The following is a 22,170-nucleotide window of genomic DNA, read 5'->3' as shown; positions in this document are numbered from 1 at the left end:
TTAAGAGTTCATGTGTTTTATATGGAAGTGCTATTTCCTACTGAAAACATATTAAGCAAGATATAACACTTCAGTTCAAGATTAAACTTTGAAAACATTAAATTTTATGTAAGAGGATTAAATACAATGAATGCGCATTTTATTCTTTATCAAAAATAATTGACTCTCCTCATACTAATATTTTAATATAAACATTGGAAGTTTTTCCTTTTTCACTTGGAAACCTAAACCAAGAATGTTAACTTTTAATTTTATGAATAAAAGCCATTTCCTTGGAACAACTGGCTGGATAACCTTTACGGTTGAGATTCAGAGATGATCTCAGAGCATTCATTTAAAGGGAAGACAAGGAACAACTCAGAATGGACAGCTGATACTTTGTAGCATATGTTAGACTCCTGGTTCAATTTCTGACACTGGTATTTATTTTTCTTTTTGAAGTTATTCTTGAAAGACAGTTGCTGTACTTTCTGGAAATATTAATAAGAAGTCGACTAGTTAGGTCAAGATGCTAGTTGGCTTGAGGGAAAAGACTGACATTATTGGTCACAGAAAGCAAATTTATATAATTTTTAGTAGACAAAATGTTGAAAGGCTGGATGATGGAATTGACATTCCAGGAGATCTTGACAAGGCTGAAGGGCAAGCTGAAACCAATGAGAAGTGTAGCAGGAACACAGGGAGGGGGGAGACACGCTTGATGACGCTTCACCTAAGGAGCACTTTTTAACTTAACATCCAGTGTGAGCTGCTGAGGAAGCAAATGCAATGCTGGGTTGACCCTTCAACAGAAGGAGAGGACTGCAGGCAAGGGCCGTAATTACATTCCTGCTCCACACTCTGGCCACATCCCATCTGCAGGCAATTGGCAAACTAGGGAGCATCACAAATTGAAAGCAACCAGAAAAGGGAGTGGCTCTTCCAGGGAACAGCACTTGTGGGAACTGCGGAAGCTTACTCTGGAGGGTGGAGGTAGGGCAGAACCCTGGGATTGTGGAACCTGAAGTTTAGTTATTTGGAGGGCCCCATTTAGAGAAAAAGAAGACAAAACAGAGCCCTAGGAGGAGCCTGGGCAGATAAGACATCTTGAAGTTTAAATTTTATTAGCTTTGTGGGAAACCTGCCTCTGCTGTAGAAGCATAGATTTAATGAGTGTGCAGGTGTTTGTGCTTTGTTTTATTCTGTTTTGCTTTAAGAAATTTAAAGGCAGAGAGAGCAGACTCATTCTCTTCTCTCAAGGGCAGAATTAGCACTAACAGGTCCACAGTGAAGGGATGCTTCCTAAAAAGTCAACAATGGGATGAGCTGTCTTCAGAAGTAGTCATTCAGGACGAATTCAAGAAGAGGCTCAACCCTGTGGAGAAGTCCCCTGCTTGCTGGAGAAGTTGGACTAGATGGGGGATTTCAATCTATGCTTGGCAGCTCCTGGGGGTCCACAGGGGAAATAAGACGGGAACTCTTCCTTCAAACAGAAGAGTTCGCTCTATCTATTTTATTTTTTAAGCTTTGGTGAGATATCATTTTTTACCAAAAACTGTACATCTTAAAGAGAGAGAAGATGGAGAAGTGGGAGGAAGAAGGAGAGAAGTTTTGAAAACAACTAAACAATATGAATTTAAACCGCCCTTTAATTCCTATTCTTCAGTTACTCTAAACTACCCTTTTGTCCTATTGAGGAAGCTGGCAGGAATCCAGGGACCACAAAAAAAGGCTGCCCTCAGATTTTTTTCACCCCTGCTCATAGTTGTGTGCATGCATGTATGTGTTCATGAGTGTACACATGTAGTGTGTCCTGTTTTAAATCTGATCCACTAAAGTATATATGAATTCAATTCTAGTCTCCTCTGAATTTTGAATAATTCCAAATAAGTAAGTTGTGGGCTACAGTGAATGATCATTTTGAGAAAAGCACATAGTAAGCTGTTAGAAGAGTGGAGACCATGGCTTTTGCAAACCCCTGAAGGGCTCTACAGTCATTCACATGGCAGGTTGTGATAAAGGTTCATGACAAATGTGGGGACTTGGGGAAGGTGCTTGGTAGGAGAAAGGGGAGAAGATTAATTTCAACTAGGGGAACATGGAGACTTGTTGATGGAGGTAGCCTTTGATGGATTGTTGGAGTTTGGCTTGTATTTCTCCAGATGGCTCTAGGAGGAGGTGGGACATCAGAGCATAGGGATCTAAAGATAATAGGGGTAAAGTAACTTCTTTTTAATAAAGCACGATTTTTCAGATGAAAAAAGAAAATGTGCCAGACATAGGAAATTTTAAATAGTAAATGCTCAATCAATGTTAGTTATTTTTTCAAGTGCCAGGCACTGTGCTGAGCATTTTACATGTGTTATTTAAGTCTCATAACAAACCTGTGAAGTAGGTACAAACTACTATCATCCCCATTTTCCAAATTGAGTTTTAGAAAGTTTAAATAAGTTGCCAAGGATTACACAGCTAATAAGTGGAAGAGCAAAGTCTCAAATCTGCGGCAGTCTAATTCCAAAACCTATGCTCCTTCCTGAGTACCACATTAAGTTTTGGAGCGAATATGCAACATTATTAATAATTCCACCATCAAGAGACAACTACTATTAATATGTTCCTGTAATTACTTCTAGTCTTTTACTATGCTTGTTTGAAACATAAAGTCATACAATATATAACATTTTTTACTTAGCATGCTTGAATGTTTATGACATAAACATTTTTCAATGTGTATTAGTCCAGGTCCTCCAAGAAGCATATGCAAGACAGGATTTAACGTGCAACAATTTTATTAAGGAAATTCTACGTGAGAGAAAATGGGAGAGAACTGAAGAGAGCTGCAAGGGCTGTAAGACTGGGATGCAAGTCTTATCTTGAGGGAAGGAAAGTAGGGTAGAAGTATCCTAGATCTCTATCCAGTGTAAAGAAAGTTTAACAAGGCTTAACAAAGGATTTCCGTCAGGAAATCCTTGAGCCAAAGTCAGCCATCAAAGGAGTCCCATGTCTCTGAAGAAGGACTGCCCTCAGTCACTACTGGGGAGCAGCCCATGGGAAGCATGGCCTTAGGGCAAAAGTGGCAGTAGTTTTCAGAATGCTGTAGCTGAGGCCCATGGCCAATTAAATTCCTGTAGTTGGAGGTCTGGGAGGTACACTCCTGTGGCCACTATCCCATGGTAATTAAAATATCATATGAAATGGCTGCATAATATCCCATATGTAGAAGTCCCATGGTTACTTCTATTTTGAGTGTGTGAATGTGGGTGTGTTTGTATGGTTTGATTGTTATAAAGAACCCTACACTGAACATCTTATTAATGTATTTTTATGTATAGAATTAATGGATCAAATCATGTTTGATCCATTGAATCAAACATTGAATGCCCTTGATGAAATTTGTCACATTGCTATAAGGTAATGCACTGATATTGTTGGACTCTAGGATTTGTGGGGACAAGATAATTATGGCTGGATGGGTGGGATGAAGCCAAATTTTGAAGGGTTTTGAATATCAGCCTGAGATCTTTCAAATTTATTTTGTTTTATTGAAGAGCTAAGGCTGGAATGAAGTTGGATTGATATTTTAACCTCTTTCTAATACAGGCATGATATGGACTGAATGTAAAGAAATTTGGACTCAAGGCCCCAAGGAGTACTTGTTTGAGTTGTGGAATATGCTTGATTTTGGAATGTTGGCAATCTTTGCAGCATCATTCATTGCAAGATTCATGGCATTTTGGCATGCTTCCAAAGCCCAGAGCATTATTGATGCAAATGATACTTTGAAGGATTTGACAAAAGTCACATTGGGAGACAATGTGAAATACTACAATTTGGGTGAGTTTATAGGACACAGTCAATGTAAGTTTATAAAATGCAGAATTTTCTTATAAAAGTACACATCAGTAACAGTTTGATTACTACTCAGCTCTCATAAAATTGTTGGTCAGTTTCCAGCTTCTTTAGAGTATCTGTATCTGAAGAAGCATGCTTTCTACCTCTTCCCTTGATATTTCTTCTGGCTGGAAACCTCTTTTTTTTTTTTTTTTTTCCTTTTTGGAAACCTCTTTTAATCACAAGAATCATCTCACTTTATCTCTGGGATTAATTGGCTAACCACCAAACTTCATTGAGAATGCCTGTATTATGTCTTGGATTTATTTTTTTCCTCTTGTCCATTAAAAATAGTATACATTTAAGTACTATTTCCATTTAAGGCATATAAACTATTTGAAAGCAAAGGAATCATTGGAGGCTCTAGAGGGCCCCCAATAAATAACACCACTTTTTCTCACCCAGTCTTTGAAACTAGATGAGAGATAAAACCAAAAGCTAACACGGAGGCCAGATCATCACCTCTAATAATGACAAAGTTCAGGGTGGATGACATAATTCTGAGTTTATTAGCCAGCCGGCTCAGTAATATTGAACCTCAGGCTTAGGCAGATGTATGGACAGGGCAGTCTTCCTCAAACAGGGGTATGGCTGCAAGTGTCTGATCATGTGAGATTCCCCCATGGAAGACCAGAGGAAAATTCTCAAGAAAAAAGAGGGCAGAGCTGAACCAAGTATGCTCAGTTTCCACCCCAGTTTAGTAATCAGATAAGTCATTCCACCTCCCCAGGAGGAAAGTGACTAAGTGATAGAAATAGATTCAGTTATTTACTTAGGGAAAATCTCTCCTTGTAGAAACCTAGAGTGGGGAAAACAGATTCTCTTTGAATACTTATTTCAAATCCTCTGTTAAGATGTCAGTTAACAGTCAATTGACATCTCTATGGGTTTTACTGGCTATGTCACATAAGGATTTCTTTTTTATTATTTCTTTTCAATATTTCTTTTAATATTTAATTAACAACTTTTAGTGCATAATGTAAGGCTTTTATATATTGTACAGCACAGGGAATGTAGCCGTTATTTTATAACAAAAATTTTTATTATATGGAATTTTAAAGTCAGAACTATCTATTTATATATTGTACTTATATTCAAAGTGCTATAAAAAAGGAAAGTGCTTTTATTAGTTTACTGTATCCTTTCCTGATTCCACTTCTCAGCAAATAAGCAAATACAAATTTATAATTATATTTTTCCTCTTTCCTACACACTGCTTTTCTTCATAATGGTTTCTTAATTAGGTTTTTGATGACCTGATGTAATAATGCCAGAAGAACTCATAAGTGAATAATTACTACATTTTTATGATAAAAATAGACTTGAGTGACCAATATAAATTACTTTAGTAAGTTTAAATAACTCCAAAAGCCCCAAATTACATTATAGTGTAATTACAGTTTAAAATTAAATAATGATATCATGTATTTAGAGCCTTCTTTTCTTTTATTGTAGTTTAAGATTAAATAGTAAATGCTATCATTTAGTTAGTGCCAAGCAGTTTCTAAACACTGAATGTATGTTGACTTACTGGATTCTCACAACAGATGACAGAGGTAGAAGCAGTATTATCCCATTTTTAAAGAGGGGAAAATAAAACTAAGATAAGTAATTTGTACCAGTTCTTCCAGCTGACTTTAGATAGATAGATAGATAGATAGATAGATAGACAGGTAGGTATTGGAATTTTTATATATGCTGAGTCCACAGTTTGTACTTTTTTTTTTTTAACATTTTTATTGGAGTATAATTGCTTTACAGTGTGTTAGTTTCTGCTTCATAACAAAGTGAATCAGTTATACATATACATATATGATATGTATATATGTATATGATATGTATATCATATATATGTATATCATATATGTATATGTATATACATATATCACCATATCCCCTCCCTCTTGCGTCTCCCTGCCTCCCACACTCCCTATCCCACCCTTCTAGCTGGTCACAAATCACCGAGCTGATCTCCCTGTGCTATGCGGCTGCTTCCCACTAGCTATCTATTTTACATTTGGTAGTGTATATATGTGCATATATACACTACCACTCTCTCACTTTGTCCCAGCTTACCCTTCGCCTTTCCCGTGTCCTCAAGTCCATTCTCTAGTAGGTCTGCGTCTTTATTCCTGTCTTGCCCCTAGGTTCTTCATGACCATTTTTTTTTTTTTTTTTAGATTCAATATATATGTGTACTCTTAACCATTATGCTATACCCTATGGAATACTTCCAGCAAACCAGGGGCATAATTTTCTCAGTAAATTCAGAAACTCAAATACACCTGACACTTAAAGAAGCCCTTTAAGATAAAAGACTTCCGTCAGGAACGGGATTGCTAATGTAATTTTATTTCTACCCCAGAAAAGAAGTTACCTAAGTAAAATACTTAAATAAACTCACCATAACTCTTGTCTTTCCTTTCTCCTAGCCAGGATAAAGTGGGACCCCTCTGATCCTCAAATTATATCTGAAGGTCTTTATGCAATTGCTGTAGTTTTAAGTTTCTCCAGAATAGCCTACATTTTACCAGCAAATGAAAGCTTTGGACCTCTGCAGATATCACTTGGAAGAACAGTGAAAGACATCTTCAAGTTCATGGTCATATTCATCATGGTGTTTGTGGCCTTTATGATTGGAATGTTCAACCTCTATTCCTACTACATTGGTGCAAAGCAAAACGAAGCCTTCACAACGTATGTGCTTTCAGATATTTTGATCATGGAGATCATCGATTAAATAAATGTTAGCTTAACAGTGTTCATATGCATCCATGGCATAAATAATGTTTTGGTAAAGACTTCATCTCCCGTTACTCTTTAGCAAAATGAGAGGATTTTAAAATGGGTTGGAAGAACTCAATAATGTAGGCAACCTCTGTAATATTAAGTAATTATAGCTAACATTTTTAAGGCTAGGAACTACCTCACACACATCATTTTATTATCTCTGTTTCAGAAGAAAGAAAGGAGACTGAAGTTCAGAAAAGTTAAATGATGTGCTGAACACTGCATAGCTGCTAATAGATAGAAAAGCCAGGACATAGTCCCTTGTCCACTATAACATCTGTGCTCTTCACTGCTGTGTCCTTCTGCTTACTACAGACTCCTGGGATGCTGACTATGAGAACAGCTGCTTCCTAATTCAATTTGTTGGATCTTATCACTGAGACAATCCAATTTATCAATAGTGACAAGAGTTTTAACTTATGTTCACCATAGACACATGTTTTTTATAAAGTGTGTTTGGAATACATTATTCAAATGTTAGGTATTCAGTGTTACAATAAGTATTGACTGAAGCATAACCTATTACCCATATTCCTGTAAAGTTCAGTTTATGAGAGAAGTTAAACCACCTGGGCTAAGCAGAGGGGCTTAGTTTAAGGTCAATAATTATGCTTAAAGCATTGAAATTCCTATGTAAGACATGTCAGTGATTTTGGTAACATCGACTGTATTTATATTGTCATATTTTCCTTGAGACACCTTTAAGACACATACTATTGTAATCTTTTTATTGGAAATTATTGGAAGTATAGATGAGCAGGAAACCCAAAAGGACTCTAACAGATAGCATTATCTTTTATTAAGTAATACATTTAACACTTCCATTGCCACAACTATGGATTATTTAAATGTTAATATCTGTGGTTATGTAATTATGCTGGCATTTACTGAGTGCTTATTATGTTCCAGATAGTGAGCTATGTGCTTCATATACACAATATTTCCTCATCCTTGCAACATTCCTAGAAATAAATAGTTATTGTACCCATTTTATAGAAAAGAAAAATGAGGCTCAGGGAAGTAAAGAGTTTTCTCATGAATATCTAATAATTTTCAAAGACACTAAATCAACTCACTTTTATTATGGTACCATTTTTGTTTATTTGTACACTTTATCATTTCCTTTCTCTCCTTCTTTTTCACCAGAGTGGAAGAGAGTTTTAAGACACTGTTTTGGGCTATATTTGGACTTTCCGAAGTGAAATCAGTGGTCATCAACTATAATCACAAATTCATTGAAAACATCGGTTATGTTCTTTATGGAGTCTATAATGTTACAATGGTTATTGTTTTGCTAAATATGTTAATTGCAATGATCAACAGTTCATTCCAGGAAATTGAGGTATAATCTCTATACATTTGTATACTATGTGCTGCATGTTTTAACTATTCCAGGGATCAACTCAGCATTGGTGGCGACAGTATAGACTGCTTTCCATCTGTTCTTTCCCTTTTTACATACTTCTTTATATACTATATATACTGTAGAGAATATCTATATTTTTGTATACTTTATATACAGGAATCTAGAAAATTTTAATGTTTTGCTTCCAAACAAAATATCTATGGTTGTGGTGGGATAGTAAGGCGTAAGGATGAGAAATGATGTGTGATTTGTTATTATTATTTACAAACTCTTTAGAAATACTATATCAGCATGAATTTATACTTTATTTTAAAAATTATTGCTTCCGAATACCACTATTCTCCAAATCTTGTTTTGAGTGATGTTCAGAATTGACCCTTTCTCAAACTCAGAGTGACAGTGTACATCTTTATTCCAGAAATCTTGGTCTGTCTCCCAAATTAATCAAAGTAGTGATCTGTTGCAAAATAAAAAAGTGAATAATTTTTCATAGTGTTTTCTCGAATGTAGGAAAATGCATTTATATCTTTCAATGTATTTATAAACACATGCAAGTTTTGAGATCTATAGATCTATAAGCCTGATAAAATTTTAGGCAGATTTAGGAAAGAGTGTGTGAATTGTACCTTAACATTTTTGAAAAAATCTTGGAGTGGTCTTTGGGGCCTGAGAGTGTTGTAGGCATCATTACTTCCATCTAGTCACGCAATGTTAGAAGCATCCCAGTAATTCTTTTTACGCATTTCCTTGCTGAACTGTCATATGTATTTGTATAGGATGATGCTGATGTGGAGTGGAAATTTGCGAGGGCCAAACTTTGGTTTTCCTACTTTGAGGAAGGAAGAACTCTTCCTGTTCCCTTCAACCTGGTGCCAAGTCCAAAGTCCCTGTTTTATCTCCTACTGAGGCTTAAAAAATGGATTTCTGAGCTGTTCCAGGGCCATAAAAAAGGTTTCCAGGAGGATGTGGAAATGAACAAGGTGATTTGACTTGATAATTTAAAATTATATTTTTAAATGCTGAGATCATTATAACCACTGTGCCACATCCCTTTATAAAGAAGCAGTCTGTGATGACATGTCCATCCATTCCCAAATGTAGTCACTTAGCTCAGAGCAGTCCTTTGGCTTGTGTCTGTTTATTAGGAGAACACTGGGCATTTCTGCTTAAAAATATAAGAAAAATTCATGAAATGTAACTAAAATAATGTACTACATTATCTGGAGTGGGTACTGAAAGGGAGAGCTATTCTGGGCCCCATTTTTGCTGTTGTGGCTACATGTCCCTCACTTCACCTTCAATTTATACAGCTAGGTATAATTATATACTTCAATTTATACAGCTTCCATTTTTTGCATGTTCAATTTATACAGCTAGCTGATTATGACTTGGGGGAATCTGACAGACAAGTAAGTCCTACATTGAAAAGTTCAGAAATCAATTGATCACATGTAATATGGGAGACCAGGTTTGGCGTTAAGTAGTTCAGGAAAGAGAGACTAATTGGAAACAGTAATCCCATGAGGCAGTACCATCTTAAGAAGCCATGAAAGAGAAGAGGTCTAGTGCTTAGATGAAGGAGTAGAACAATCACAGTGGGTTTAGAAAAGTGTGGAGCATGTGGAATGCTGTGTGGAATGCATGGGGGTGGGGAGGTTACTCTCAGCAGGGAACTCTGCAGGGGACAGAACTCTATATCCAGAAGGAGCACTGAGGGACTAGATGCCTCCAGAGGAGGAGGGCCAGGAAGGGAACAGGTGTGGATATGGTGTCATATTATGGGGACGTGAAGGAGCTGGCTGCTTCCAATTCCCAATTTTAATGAGGAAGCACATTTAATTTTCTCTTCAAAAATAGGAAGAGAGGCAATGGGCAAAAATTGCAAATAGTTCATTTTTAGTTCTATGTAAATAAAATTTGTAACAACAAGATCTGCCCAATGGAGTGGTGGGCTGTCCTGTGAAATAGTGAGCTCCCTATCATTGCAGGTAATCAATAAATGTTGGCTGACCAACATTAGGAATTTATAGGTTTTCCTACACTGGTGAGCAACTGAGCCAAATGATTGTAAAAGTTCCTTGCAGCTATAAGATTCTATTATTGAATGATTTGCTACTTACTACGTGAGATTCTCAAGTTAAGCTCCCAGAGCTCCAATTTCCTCAACTGTAATATGGGAATAAAAATTGCATCTACATCATGAAAATCAAATCAGATAAATATGTAAAAGTGCTTTGAGAATTCTAAAGCCCTCTTTAAATGTATTATCATTATTTTGTATAGGAATTTTGGAAAAATATGCCATCTTTGGTGCTCTCCCAAATGTATAACTTACAGAACTCAGTGTGTTGAGTGGCAAAAATTTCCCTCACTTTACTTAATGTTATTAAGTGTGTAGTTTACAGGTGTGATTAGAGCTGCAACCCAAGACAATTCAGTCTCCAAAAGGAAGTGTCCAAGTACTCACCAAAGGGAAGACCTGAATAAGAATATGTTTCTCTCATTGAAACTTGCTGGAGAATTGGACCAGATGGCTTTTAGAATATGGAATAAAGAAAGAGTGAAATTCGTTTTATAATTCCCAATGTAAAATTAGTGATTGTACCTATTTTACTCTCTATCTTTAAAAGAGAAATGAAGAAAAGAAATTTGGAATTCTGGGAAGTCATGAAGACCTTTCAAAATTATCACTTGACAAAAGACAGGTAAGATCACATTTGAAAATATGAAACCACGAGTAGGTTCAGGCTTTCTACTCAGAGAAAAGGACAGATGTTCAGAAGCAATTTCAAGAAACAGTAGACATATTAAAGAATTAACAATTTAACAATGCTCAAAGAATCTGTTATTGAGAAGTAAAAATAAGCCTGTGTCCTGTTAATCAGCAAAAAGAATTACATGGCTGTTTAAGACAGATAGTAAACAAGTATACTGGGGTACTTATGGGTGATGGAATATAGAAATTGTGATGTAAAGAAGGGAAAATTGAAACAATAGGGACCTGATGGAGATATAATTAACTTAATTCTCGGCAGCTCAGGTGGAGATTATGCACACCTAACAGAGCTGAATTATTTGTCAGTAATCGAGAAGCTGTCACAAAAAGGCACCCTGAGAATTTAATGGCTCCTGTCATCAGCCCAGTTTATAATGAGCAATGTACCCTGGAGCTGCATCAGCTCCGTAATTTGGAGCGGCAAAATCCCTGATGCTGAGGACTTTTGCTTCATTCTGGCAGCAGGCACATAGTAGGGATACAATAAATGCATGTTGCTGAGGGAAATTTTGAGTGAATTCATTAGGAGAAGGCAGTGTATCCGGTGGGACTAGCATTCAGTTGCACATATCATGGTGTTTTCAACAAGACAGTTGTTTTTCCCCCTCTCATTTAACTCTCCAGAGTTGGCAGTACAGGACTGTTGCCAGGAGTGAGTCTCTCTGATTCTCCTGGATTTTTTTGTCATAGTCAGATGCAAGATGACACCTTCACCTCCAGACATCTCACCCACTTTTCAGGCATGAAGAAGGAATGGGGCAAAGGAAAAGTGGGCCCCTAGCTGAATCACCCTCAGAGATGCCTCCCAACAATTTCTGTTATTATATCTCATTAGCCAGAACTCTGCTACAGGGCCACCCCATGGGACACAAATGCCAAGGAGGGATGCTATTTTGTTTTGTTTTTAAGCCAAGTATGTTTCCTCCTCCAACAAAATAGGAATACTCTTATGTATTGATATAGTATTGATATAGCCAGATCATTGAACCAAGTAGTCAGAAGATTGGGATCTCATCTTATCTCTGCCCCTTTAGCAATTCGTTTGACTTCTCTGAACCTTAATTTCCTCATCTACAAGATAGGAATGATCAAGTTGTACAGCCCATCACACAAAATCGTTGAGAGGATTCAGTTGATGCTTTGTAAATCACAAACACTATTATACAAATAGTGAAGTACTTGTTATAAAGAAGCAGCTTTTTGTTATTTGGTTATGAATAACTCAATAAAATTTTTCAAAAATAGGTCAGTGTGAGTTGGATTTTATAGTTTTCCAGTAAGAAATTACTTGTGCTGAAAGTATGATGAATGCATGAAAACAATAAAGCGTTGGACAAATATGAGAAAAATTCAAGGGGGATCAACATGGCTTTTTTCTTTACGATAGAAACTATAGTGTCTTTCAAATCAAATAATTTTATTTTCTTTAGAGTTTCTCAAAAAATGTGGAAACTTAAAATTTGTTTTAATCGTCTGGAAAATACATTTTATATTTTTTAAACATAGCTTGGATTACTCTACACTTTCCGATAGCATATATTTCAATCCCAGGCGAAAGCAAATTCTTTAACAGCAATACGAAGCCTCTGGTATCTGATCACAGTGGTAGATCGATGAAATGTTGATTCCAATGTCAGCTGAACCTTCTAGAGACCCTTTTGAGAGACTGTTTATTGTGGCAGCCATGGAAATGTACGGCTCATGTTTTCTTTCGAGAGAGCCTGCTTCAAGGAGTTCGGTCAGCTGACAGCCTCCAGCTGCAGCATCTTTGGGGTCCCCTCAGCTTTCCTGCCATGGCCATGCTCTTTAGGTCCCGGATAGTTCAAGCCAACACAGGACCTCTCTTGGGGCATTCTGCACCGCAGCTCCCCGTTGGGCTGGCTGACTTTCCCAAACAATCTTATTACCTTTCCCTCTTTCCCAGGTGAGCTGTGCCTCACAGTCTGGGAGCTTTTTATGCCTTCTGCTGCCACTTCCCATTATCTTTCACAGGCATAATTCTGAATACATCTCATATTTCTCACTTTGTCTTGGCATTTGATTCCTAGAGGGCCAAATCAACACAAGTGTCTATTTTCCCTTACCATTTAAGCTTGTGGTGACCAAAACTGAGGCATATTTCACATAGCTTGCTTTTGCTTGATACATTAACTATATTCCTGAGAAAATGTTTTTTAAAGCAACCATTTATAGTTCCAATCAGTTTTGCCTGTTGCTGTGTGTTTTCCCTAACCCATTTGCATGGCTTTTGTTCATTCTTTTTCATAAAGTCTATGTCTAAAATGGCACAGTTAAGTTTCTATTTTGCTGGGGTCTTCTTTCTTGGCTCCTTGAAAGTTAAAGTGGTTAGGTCGCACAAACCTTCCTTCACATCTGCTTCCTTCACATCTGCTCCACGGACACTATATAAATCAGTCAGATGAGCCATATAAAAATACTTTTTAGCATATCTATTTATTATCTTTAATCATCTCCTTCAGCTCCGAGAATCACTGACTTTGGTGGTTAGCATTAGCTTTTCGGACATATAGTCTGAAAGGACAGCATACATTAATATTCAGTCTCTGCCATACTGTATTACATGTGTAAACCTGAAAATGCCAAATAACTTCTTGAATATTTGCTCTGTTCTAGCTCTAGAACAGATCCCCTTCAAGCAGTCAGTTTCAGAGCAGGTTTTACATGCCATGGACCATAGGCAAGTATGGAGCGTAGATGTTATTTTAGGATTTGGGGTCCATTCTGTACTGGATTGAATGAGATGTGGAGATTTTTTTGTTTTATCAGTTACATATCCAGGAACTATGTCCTTTAGCTTCTAATTAGGTCAGGGGCTTTCTTTTTAGTCATCTGATGAACCAGTTATATAATGTAGTGGTTCCAATTTGTTACTATCACCAGGGTCACTTCAACAGATGAATTTGTACAAATTACCCATCCTCTTCTCCAGGTCTATAGAGTTAAAATCTCTGGCCATTGGGCCTGGAAATGTGCATTTTAATAAGTACTTAGGAGATTCTAATGCTTATCTGGGTATGGGAATCACTGAGTATTTCATTCCCTGGATGACTTAGTCATGGACATGAGCACATCAGTAAAAAGCAATATTCAGCAAAGTGTCTCCAAAAGAAATAGAGCAGATTAAAACTAACCATGAAATAGGCCTAAAGCCACATAGTAGATAATTATCCTTCTGTACAATAATAATAGCTGTTGACACTTGTACAACATCTACTATGTCAAGCTACTCATTCTACACACCTTATCTCTTTAATCCTCATATTAACTCTAGAAGGTAGGTAATATTATTTTCCCTATTTTATACATGAGAAACCTTAGGTTAACAGAGGTGAAATGACTTGCTCAAAGTCCCACTTCAGACACATGACAGAGCCAGAATTCAAATCCATATCTGTTTGATTTCAAGCAAGAGCTTTTACTAGCACTGTACCACATGGTTTCATGTCATATGTGCACCCCCTGCTGACTGATCATATTTCCTCTTCATTTTCAGTTCATTGCTTTGATCCCTGCCTCAGACCCCTCAACGTGGGGAATGGGAGACTGACTCCTAGTACTATGTCCAACAACATAAAAAATTCCCAAGCCTGAGGCTTACTTGTTATTCTTAATGAATAACAAACAAGTTATTTAGTGTTCCTCACTCTAATCCTACAATGAAGCTGCAGCAAGATAAGAAATGCTAATATCAAACTAATTACTAGGATTAAAAAAGAAAAGAAACATAAAGAATGCAGGAAATGCGGCAGAAGGTATGGGGAAAAAAAGGACAGGCAGTGCTTTATTCAGAATCAGAGTATGTATTTGCATTAGACAGGAAGAAAGCTTATTACACCCAGTCCTTCCTGCTTCTACTCAACAAGCCCCTTTCCCACTACCATCACATTATGCGTCAGTGCCATCTATAAATGTCCGAATCACTAAGGTTTAAATGCTATTCATATTGCCAACTGAATTCCCTTGACTTCCCAGTCTATTTTAGTAGCTGTACATCAAAACAAATATAAACTAGAATTTTCTGCCACCAAGTGGTAATAATGCTTCTTTGCACCATTGGGTAAGTTTCTTCTTACATATTACTCCTTTGTGTTATTAAATTTTTAAACATGTATTTGTTGAATACCTACTATATATCAGAAACTGTTTAGAAATTTTTGCTAAATAAATGTTATATTTGCATCCAAATTCATACTTCAGATTTAGAGCAGAACTCTTCACATAAAAGTGATCCAAATGAATTTGTAACTGTTTAGTCATATACCATTTAACTATACTAGTGGTTCCCACTGAGAGGTAATTTTGATTCCACACTACCAGCAGTCCAGGGTGCATTTGTAATACCTGGAGACTTTTTTGGTTGTCACAACTAGAGAGGGGAACTGTTATTGGCATCTAGGGTGTCAAGGCCATGGGTGCTGGCAAACATTGTACCATGTACTGGAAGCCCCTGACAATAAAGAATTACCCAGCCCAAAGTGTCAAAAATGTTGCAGTTGAGAAATCCCAGACTCTACCCATTGGGTGCATGCAAAGAGGAGCTGTGTGTTATAAAACTGTATGACACACTGTAGCTGCAGTTATTGACACGTCAAGATCTACAATCCGGAAAATCTACAATTACACCCATTCTCAAATGAACAGAAAACTGTTTTCTGGCTTTCCTGGTACTGTTACCTCTTCTGTGTCATCCAGGGTATTAATTTGTAAGTCATCTGCCTCAGACCTTAAAACCATGTTTCAGATTTATCTTTCCCGTGTGGTTGAGCTGCAGCCAATTGGTTCACGAACCTGTATTGTACACGTCTTGTATAGCAAGTTGTTCAGAAACCAGGTGAACTCTATTAGTGACCCGAAAGCACTTCTCCCTTCATTCATTCACCAACCAACTTTTGAGCACTTACCATCTGCTGGACAGCGATGGCTCTTAAGGCACTGAGATAAACTAAACAAAGTCCCTCCTTCTGTAGAGCCCAGGAGGATGTAGACAATAACCATGTAAACAAGCCAGTGAATAAAGTAATTAGCAATTGTGAAGCATGTTTTGAAGGGTACAAAAGGCCTAGCTTGCTCAAGATCTATTTTCATGGGGTAGGCAGAGAAAGCCATTTGAGGAGCTTATGTGTTGAGCTAAACTCCAGAAGATCAGACAAAGCAAGTCAGACAGGCAAAGAGCCAGGAAAAGAGTGTTTCAGGAATTGGGAATAACAAACCTTAAATTAGAAAAGAGCAAATGAAAAAAAGCCTGCATAGTGTTCATATAATATTAAATTTACAAAAAAGGATGATTGCCATAGGCATGGTGGGTTGTGGAGCTGCCTTAATTTGGAATGACCGGCACGAGTATTAAGGTCCACACGTTCATCTCTAAAAAACTCTCAAAGAAGTATAATTTTTCACTTTCTTTTTTCCATGAACACCATTTGGATGTGTTAGTGGCCTCTAACAAAAGAAGGAGACATCAAATTAATGATTTGCCACCATGAGGCTGTGCATTCATGAAGAGATGGACGTGATGCACACAAAGATTCCCTTTGCCTGGATCCTTTCGCTCTGGTTATGAACCTGTCCTCACCCTCCATGCTTTATCATAAAAACTAAGGGATGGAAGTGATGACTCTGGTCATCATGTTTAATGATGTCTTTAAAGCATAAATCATAGTTTGAAATCCAGGAATCATATCTAATATATTAAATATCATTATATTTTATAATATTATAAAAATAAATGATTATGTAATTTGAAAATAAACATTAAAATATTATTAAAATATGTTGAAGTTTGCATTTGTTTCACAAATTCATAAATTAGTAGGACTTGAAGGACTGTAGAGGTCAACTAGGGCATTCCCTTCACTGTCAGAAGAGATTGTAGGGTTTCAGCTTCTCACCTAGTATCCCACAGCTAACTTGTGGCAGAGCCAGATTTGAGTTTTCAGGTTTCTGTCAAGTGCTCTTCTACAGAACCCAAGCTGCCTCTGGTTAATTTGGTCAATTGTAAAATTTTATCTTAATTTTTTAAAAGTTAATATAAAGTTAAAAAAAATACGGACATTTTGCTGACATTATTAGAGAGGGTGAAATAAAAGGCAAATAGCTACATGGAAAAGGATGCTATCGAAACAATATCTTCACAATGAATATGAATCTTGTCAGCCTTGCCATACTTTTCCCATTATTATAACTCAGCTAGATCATAGTTATTTATGTTATTCATTAAATACTCAGAACATAGCACAGCACCTTACATATAGAGGTCACTCACACATACCTGTTTAATGGATGAATGTGTGCATAGCTGCTTGAATTCAGCATGTGGCCACTTAAAGCATCAATGCATTGAAGTCAAGGATTTTAATTGAGTCTCATTGAGCTTTACCTGTAGCAACTTAGATGTCATTGGGAAATATAAATCATGGCTGTCTTAGTAGATAGTCTTGAAGTTTCTTCTCCCCTGAAAAAGAGTTTTGCACCCCCAAAAATGTATATTTGGAGATGCTGTGTTTTGCTCAATTTCTCCTACTTATTTCTTTGTAAAACCACTTTTTTCCCTTTAGAAAATGCCTTAAAGAGGTTTTTAATCATCCTCTTGTCATGTTAATATGGTACTTTACCACCTCTCTTGCAGATTACTTTCCTTGTTATTTTCCTATTCAAGCAAATGTATTATTTGAAAAGTGCTGCCCAGATAGGATACTATATATATCCTAAAATTCAAATGGTTTATTAGTGCTTTCTTGGCACCTGAATCTTATCCTACAACAAAGTCTTACCCTGGTGTTTCTTCAGGAGTCTTATCACAGTCTCTACTGCAGGTGTGGATGGTGTGGTCAATCATGCTGGACTGTGGATCCCTCATCAATGGACTTCTGAAATCACCACCGTTATTTTCTCAACTTGTTTGCCTCTTCCTCCACCAAGGGTGTATCTGTGGGAATGTTAAAACATGACTCTCATGACAAAATGATTGATAGCCACAAAGTCTAAGAGTGTCCTCAGACAACCTCTAATAGACACTGAGAGGCTGAACACACCTGAAGTGTCTATGATTTGTCTTGGAAGACAGAATATTAAGCAAATTAAGTTAAAATGGCACTATATATATAGAAAAGATTATTTATATATATGAGACTTAGTTCACATATATAACAATGAGATAAATATCATCACACTGAAAAAAAATTAAATGATAATCAATTTCTAATTCTTTTCAAAATACAGTTTGGACATAGTAAACAATCAAGCTTAAGAAGTTCAGAAGATTTCCAGTTAAACAGTTTCAGTAATCCTCCAAGACAATATCAGGTAAGCATTAATTTTTAAAGAAATAAGACTAGTTATTTGTAATATTTAGAAACTCAAACTATGTGATTATTTAAGTGAAAATGAACTGTTATGATATTTTTCTTAATATCAAAATAATACACTAATTCAAAAAAATATTTATTGAGTAACTACCACGTACCATGCACTTTCTAAGTACTAGAGCTATAGAAGCGAACGAAATAGATGAAGTCTTGCCATCATGGAACTTAGAGCTTACACGTTTATTGTGAAAAGCCTATCTTACTAATGTGAATTCTCCATTGTTGTTCTTTTCCAAGTTGTTTGGGTTATTCTGTTTCTTTGCCTTTCCATATAAATTTTAGAATTGATTGTGTATTCCAAAACTGTGACTGTGTTGAATCTATAGATCGATTTGAGTAGAATTGTTGTCCTAACTATATAAAGTCTTCCAATACATGAACACAGACAAAAAAAAAAAGTCTATCTTACAAAAAACATAAAGAAGAGAGTAAAAAACCCCACCACTGAGAAGTAAAGACTACTTACTGTTCGTGAATATTCTTCCAGATGATTATATGTATGTATATAATTTTACATATAGTTTAATATTATTATAGAAATGTATATGTAATATTATATAAATGAGTTAACAAGATTTATATAATGAATAATAGTTTTTCACTTCACAAAACACATATTCATATTAATTTTAATGGATGTACTATATTCCTTTGTACAAATAAATAATCCTCTATTGATGGACATTTAAGAGTTTTTTTTTTTTCACTATTGTAAGTAGACTACTATGAACATACTTGTCCATGTACTTAATTACATCATTAGGATAAGTTCTTGAAAGTGGGATTTGACTATCATTTAGTTTAAGGTTTAGGTAGCAAGATTTGGTTTAGCTATATATCCACCCAGGACTTCCTGCATACTTGCTGAGCCTCTTACTTTTTATGAAAAGTACATAGTAAAAGCAATATCCTCATGGTGGAAGCTCAAGTGCTAGAGAAATATTATTACATTGAAGCTAGCCATTCCTAAATTATTAACAAGTATAAAATCAAAACTGGCTCCATTTCTTTGTAATGGAGGGGAAAAGCCATAAATGAGGGCACATTTGCTTAACTTTCCATTTCCACGTGCAGAAGTGCACACCTCTGACCTGCCCAGCTGTTAAGGCTGTGTCTTGTTCTAACACTTTCAAGTAAAATACAAGCAATGAAGGATTAGATGTTTGCTCTGAACTTATTCTTTTCTCAAGAATTAACTTTTCAGTCATTAGTCCTGGTGATGTGAAAATTACTTTTAAAATCTGGAGATAGTATGCATCCCCTACCAGATAAATCATCTTAATCTTTCATAGCTATCATTTCTGAAGTGCTTACTAAAGAGAGAAAAAATCAGACACTTATTCCAAATGAGTGATTTATCATGAACGTAAAACTAAGATGGATTTCTCTTTTCTCTGTCTAGAAAATAATGAAGAGGCTCATTAAAAGATATGTATTACAAGCCCAGATAGATAAGGAGAGTGATGAAGTGAATGAAGGTGAGTTGAACACAGGGACAAGTCAGCCCCTGAGCATAAGCCAGGACCTGGGGCCTGAGGCAGAGCTGAGGGAGAGCTGGAGAGATGGGCGTGGGAAGGGTGAGCTTCAACAGGAGAAGACAGGATCTCGCCAACCATCAGTATTGCTACACACTGGGGAAATAGGCTATGTCTCCGCAGTTGGGGGCAGATGACACTTGCTAAATATGTAACTACAGTCATCTCTTGGTATTTGTGGGAGGTTGTTTCCAGGACCTGTGTGGATACCAAAATCCATGGGTGCCCAAGTCCCTTATATAAAATGAAGTAACTACTACAGTCTACCCTCCGCCTCCGCACACCTAATACCCGAGGAGAGCGAACAGTGTTATATCCGTGGGGGGCTTGGAGGGAGAAGGAAGTGGTTGGGAATAGTAAGGGTCCATTGCCCCCAAACCCTGTAACATTTGCCACCAGTGTTTCCCTTCCACTGACTTCAGGAGGACGACGTTGTAAGTTTTCTCTATAATCTTTTCACTAACCAAAATACTGAGCTGAGAAAATAGAAACCTGCCCCCATTAAAAAGTGATTTCCTTTGAAGGGATTCAAAATACAGGTGTGTGTGGCATTAAGGCTCATTTCAATCTATCCCAGAATCACTAGTTTCTCTGCATTACGTATTTACAATTGACTTCTTATCACTCTTGTTTTGCAAAGGGGAGCTGAAGGAAATTAAACAGGACATCTCAAGTCTCCGCTATGAACTTCTTGAAGAAAAAACTCAAAATTCAGAAGACTTGGCAGAACTTATTAGAAAACTTGGGGAGAAATTATCAATGAAACCAAATCAAGAGGAAAGCAATAGATAATGCAAAGTCTTTCTTTAAAATTCATATTTATTTGTCCACTTGAAGCCATGTTATTTTCTGATTTATTTTTTTAACTGGCAATATGACCAGCTTTTAGAGAAGAAAATGTTCAAAGATAACTTGGGTCATCCTATTATTTGGAACTCTACTATTTAATATTTTTGATGATTAAATTTCATTATTCAGGCTAAAGTTTGCAGATTATGATGAAAATTATTCCCAGTTGTTTGGTGCTTGTTGTGTAAACTGCTTTCTTGGGTACAACTATTGTGATGATGTGATTGCCATGTAGTGTTTGCCTGGGAATCATTTTAGCTGGCAGGGCAGACATACCATATTGTGGTATTTCCCTGATGGAGATATCAGGTACCTTCTTGCCTGCTCTATGGATCCCTTGCTGGTGACTTCCAGACTTGAAATCTAGAAAAAAATAATCTCTTGCCATTTAGAGAATACTGTTTAATCATCTACCCTTCTTAGCCCCCACAGAATATGATTGATAATATCTGCAAAATGGGGTTAAATCTTTCCTAAATTTTCTGATTCATCTCTTTGAAAATGTTACACTTACCAGTGAAAAAGTGTTTCCTTCACTGAACTCTGGAAACATAGTTCAGTTCTGTGTGTGTGTGTGTGTGTGTGTATGTGTGTTTGCACATGTGCATGTGAAATACTTGTCCTATTTTCTTTTGCAGCCAATACAGATACTCAAAAGCTCTTTATATTATACTTTTTATTGTACAATGTACAATTTTTTATTTTATTGAAAAATTATTGGCCAAATAAGAACACTTTATTGGAGAAGTATGAAAGCCACAAACAATTATCGTTATTTGCTTCAATTATAGCACAATTTTTGTGCCATTTCCAAGGGGCTTTACAGGTGAATTCCTATGTTTGGCCTCAAATGTAAAGCAAAAAACGTGTTGAGGGAACTTGCAAATACTTAGTATGTCCTACCCTCCTCTCAAAATATATAAAACAGGAATCTGAATTCATGAGCATTTACCAAGAGGTTGCTATTACTTACTGATGATATGAGGCCATATCTAAAACAACTAAAAGAAAGAAATGAAGGTTCACTATTCAGCTACCCAAAGACTGTCAACATTTGGATGATGCTGAGCATTGACTGGAAGTGCTGCTTTAAATTCAAGCAAATTTTAAATTTCATTTTAAAGATAAAATGGTCACAGGGGCTTCCCTGGTGGCACAGTGGTTGAGAGTCCGCCTGCCCATGCAGGGGACACGGGTTCGTGCCCCAGTCCGGGAAGATTCCACGTGCCACGGAGCGGCTGGGCCCGTGAGTCATGGCCGCTGAGCCTGCACGTCTGGAGCCTGTGCTCTGCAACGGGAGAGGCCGCAACAGTGAGAGGCCCACGTACCGCAAAAAAAAAAAAAAAAAAGATAAAATGGTTACAGAGAATCTATTTAGCCCCAACTTTGATTTAGTTTACATCAAAAAGCCTTTATGTAACCAGATCAGAAAATATAGCTGAGATTTGTGATTTTGTGTTTGGTTATTACTTATTGAGAAATTATTTAGTGATACAGAAAAGGTCTGTTTTCAAATGTTTTGTGACAACATTTGAATCAGAAATTTTAAAAATCAACCTCAAAACCAAATGCACTATCTGCAAATTAAAACAATCTAAA

At 36.6% G+C, this 22,170-nt stretch overlaps 1 protein-coding gene across 3 annotated transcripts in view; it reads left to right on the top strand.

Annotated features, from left to right (window-relative positions):
• TRPC6 (transient receptor potential cation channel subfamily C member 6) overlaps positions 1-20,781 on the top strand; it is a 119,902-nt gene extending 99,121 nt beyond the window's left edge. Inside the window, exons 6-13 of one of the 3 annotated variants that reach the window (XM_004283348.4) lie at positions 3,580-3,813; positions 6,303-6,567; positions 7,807-8,002; positions 8,803-9,006; positions 10,657-10,731; positions 18,042-18,125; positions 19,590-19,665; positions 20,363-20,781. In XM_004283348.4, coding sequence (XP_004283396.1) covers positions 3,580-3,813; positions 6,303-6,567; positions 7,807-8,002; positions 8,803-9,006; positions 10,657-10,731; positions 18,042-18,125; positions 19,590-19,665; positions 20,363-20,514 — 1,286 coding nt within the window. In that variant the 3' untranslated portion in view covers positions 20,515-20,781. Of the gene's footprint in view, positions 1-3,579; positions 3,814-6,302; positions 6,568-7,806; positions 8,003-8,802; positions 9,007-10,656; positions 10,732-11,426; positions 12,145-16,256; positions 18,018-18,041; positions 18,126-19,589; positions 19,666-20,362 lie in introns of those variants that run through there. The other 2 variants (XM_033412089.2, XM_033412090.2) reach the window with 2 other exon arrangements.
• The last annotated feature ends 1,389 nt before the right edge of the window (positions 20,782-22,170 follow it).

The sequence above is a fragment of the Orcinus orca genome, chromosome 8 (genome assembly GCF_937001465.1).
Source record: "Orcinus orca chromosome 8, mOrcOrc1.1, whole genome shotgun sequence".
Taxonomy (NCBI): Eukaryota; Metazoa; Chordata; class Mammalia; order Artiodactyla; family Delphinidae; genus Orcinus; species Orcinus orca.
This window is presented reverse-complemented; position numbering and strand designations above follow the sequence as displayed.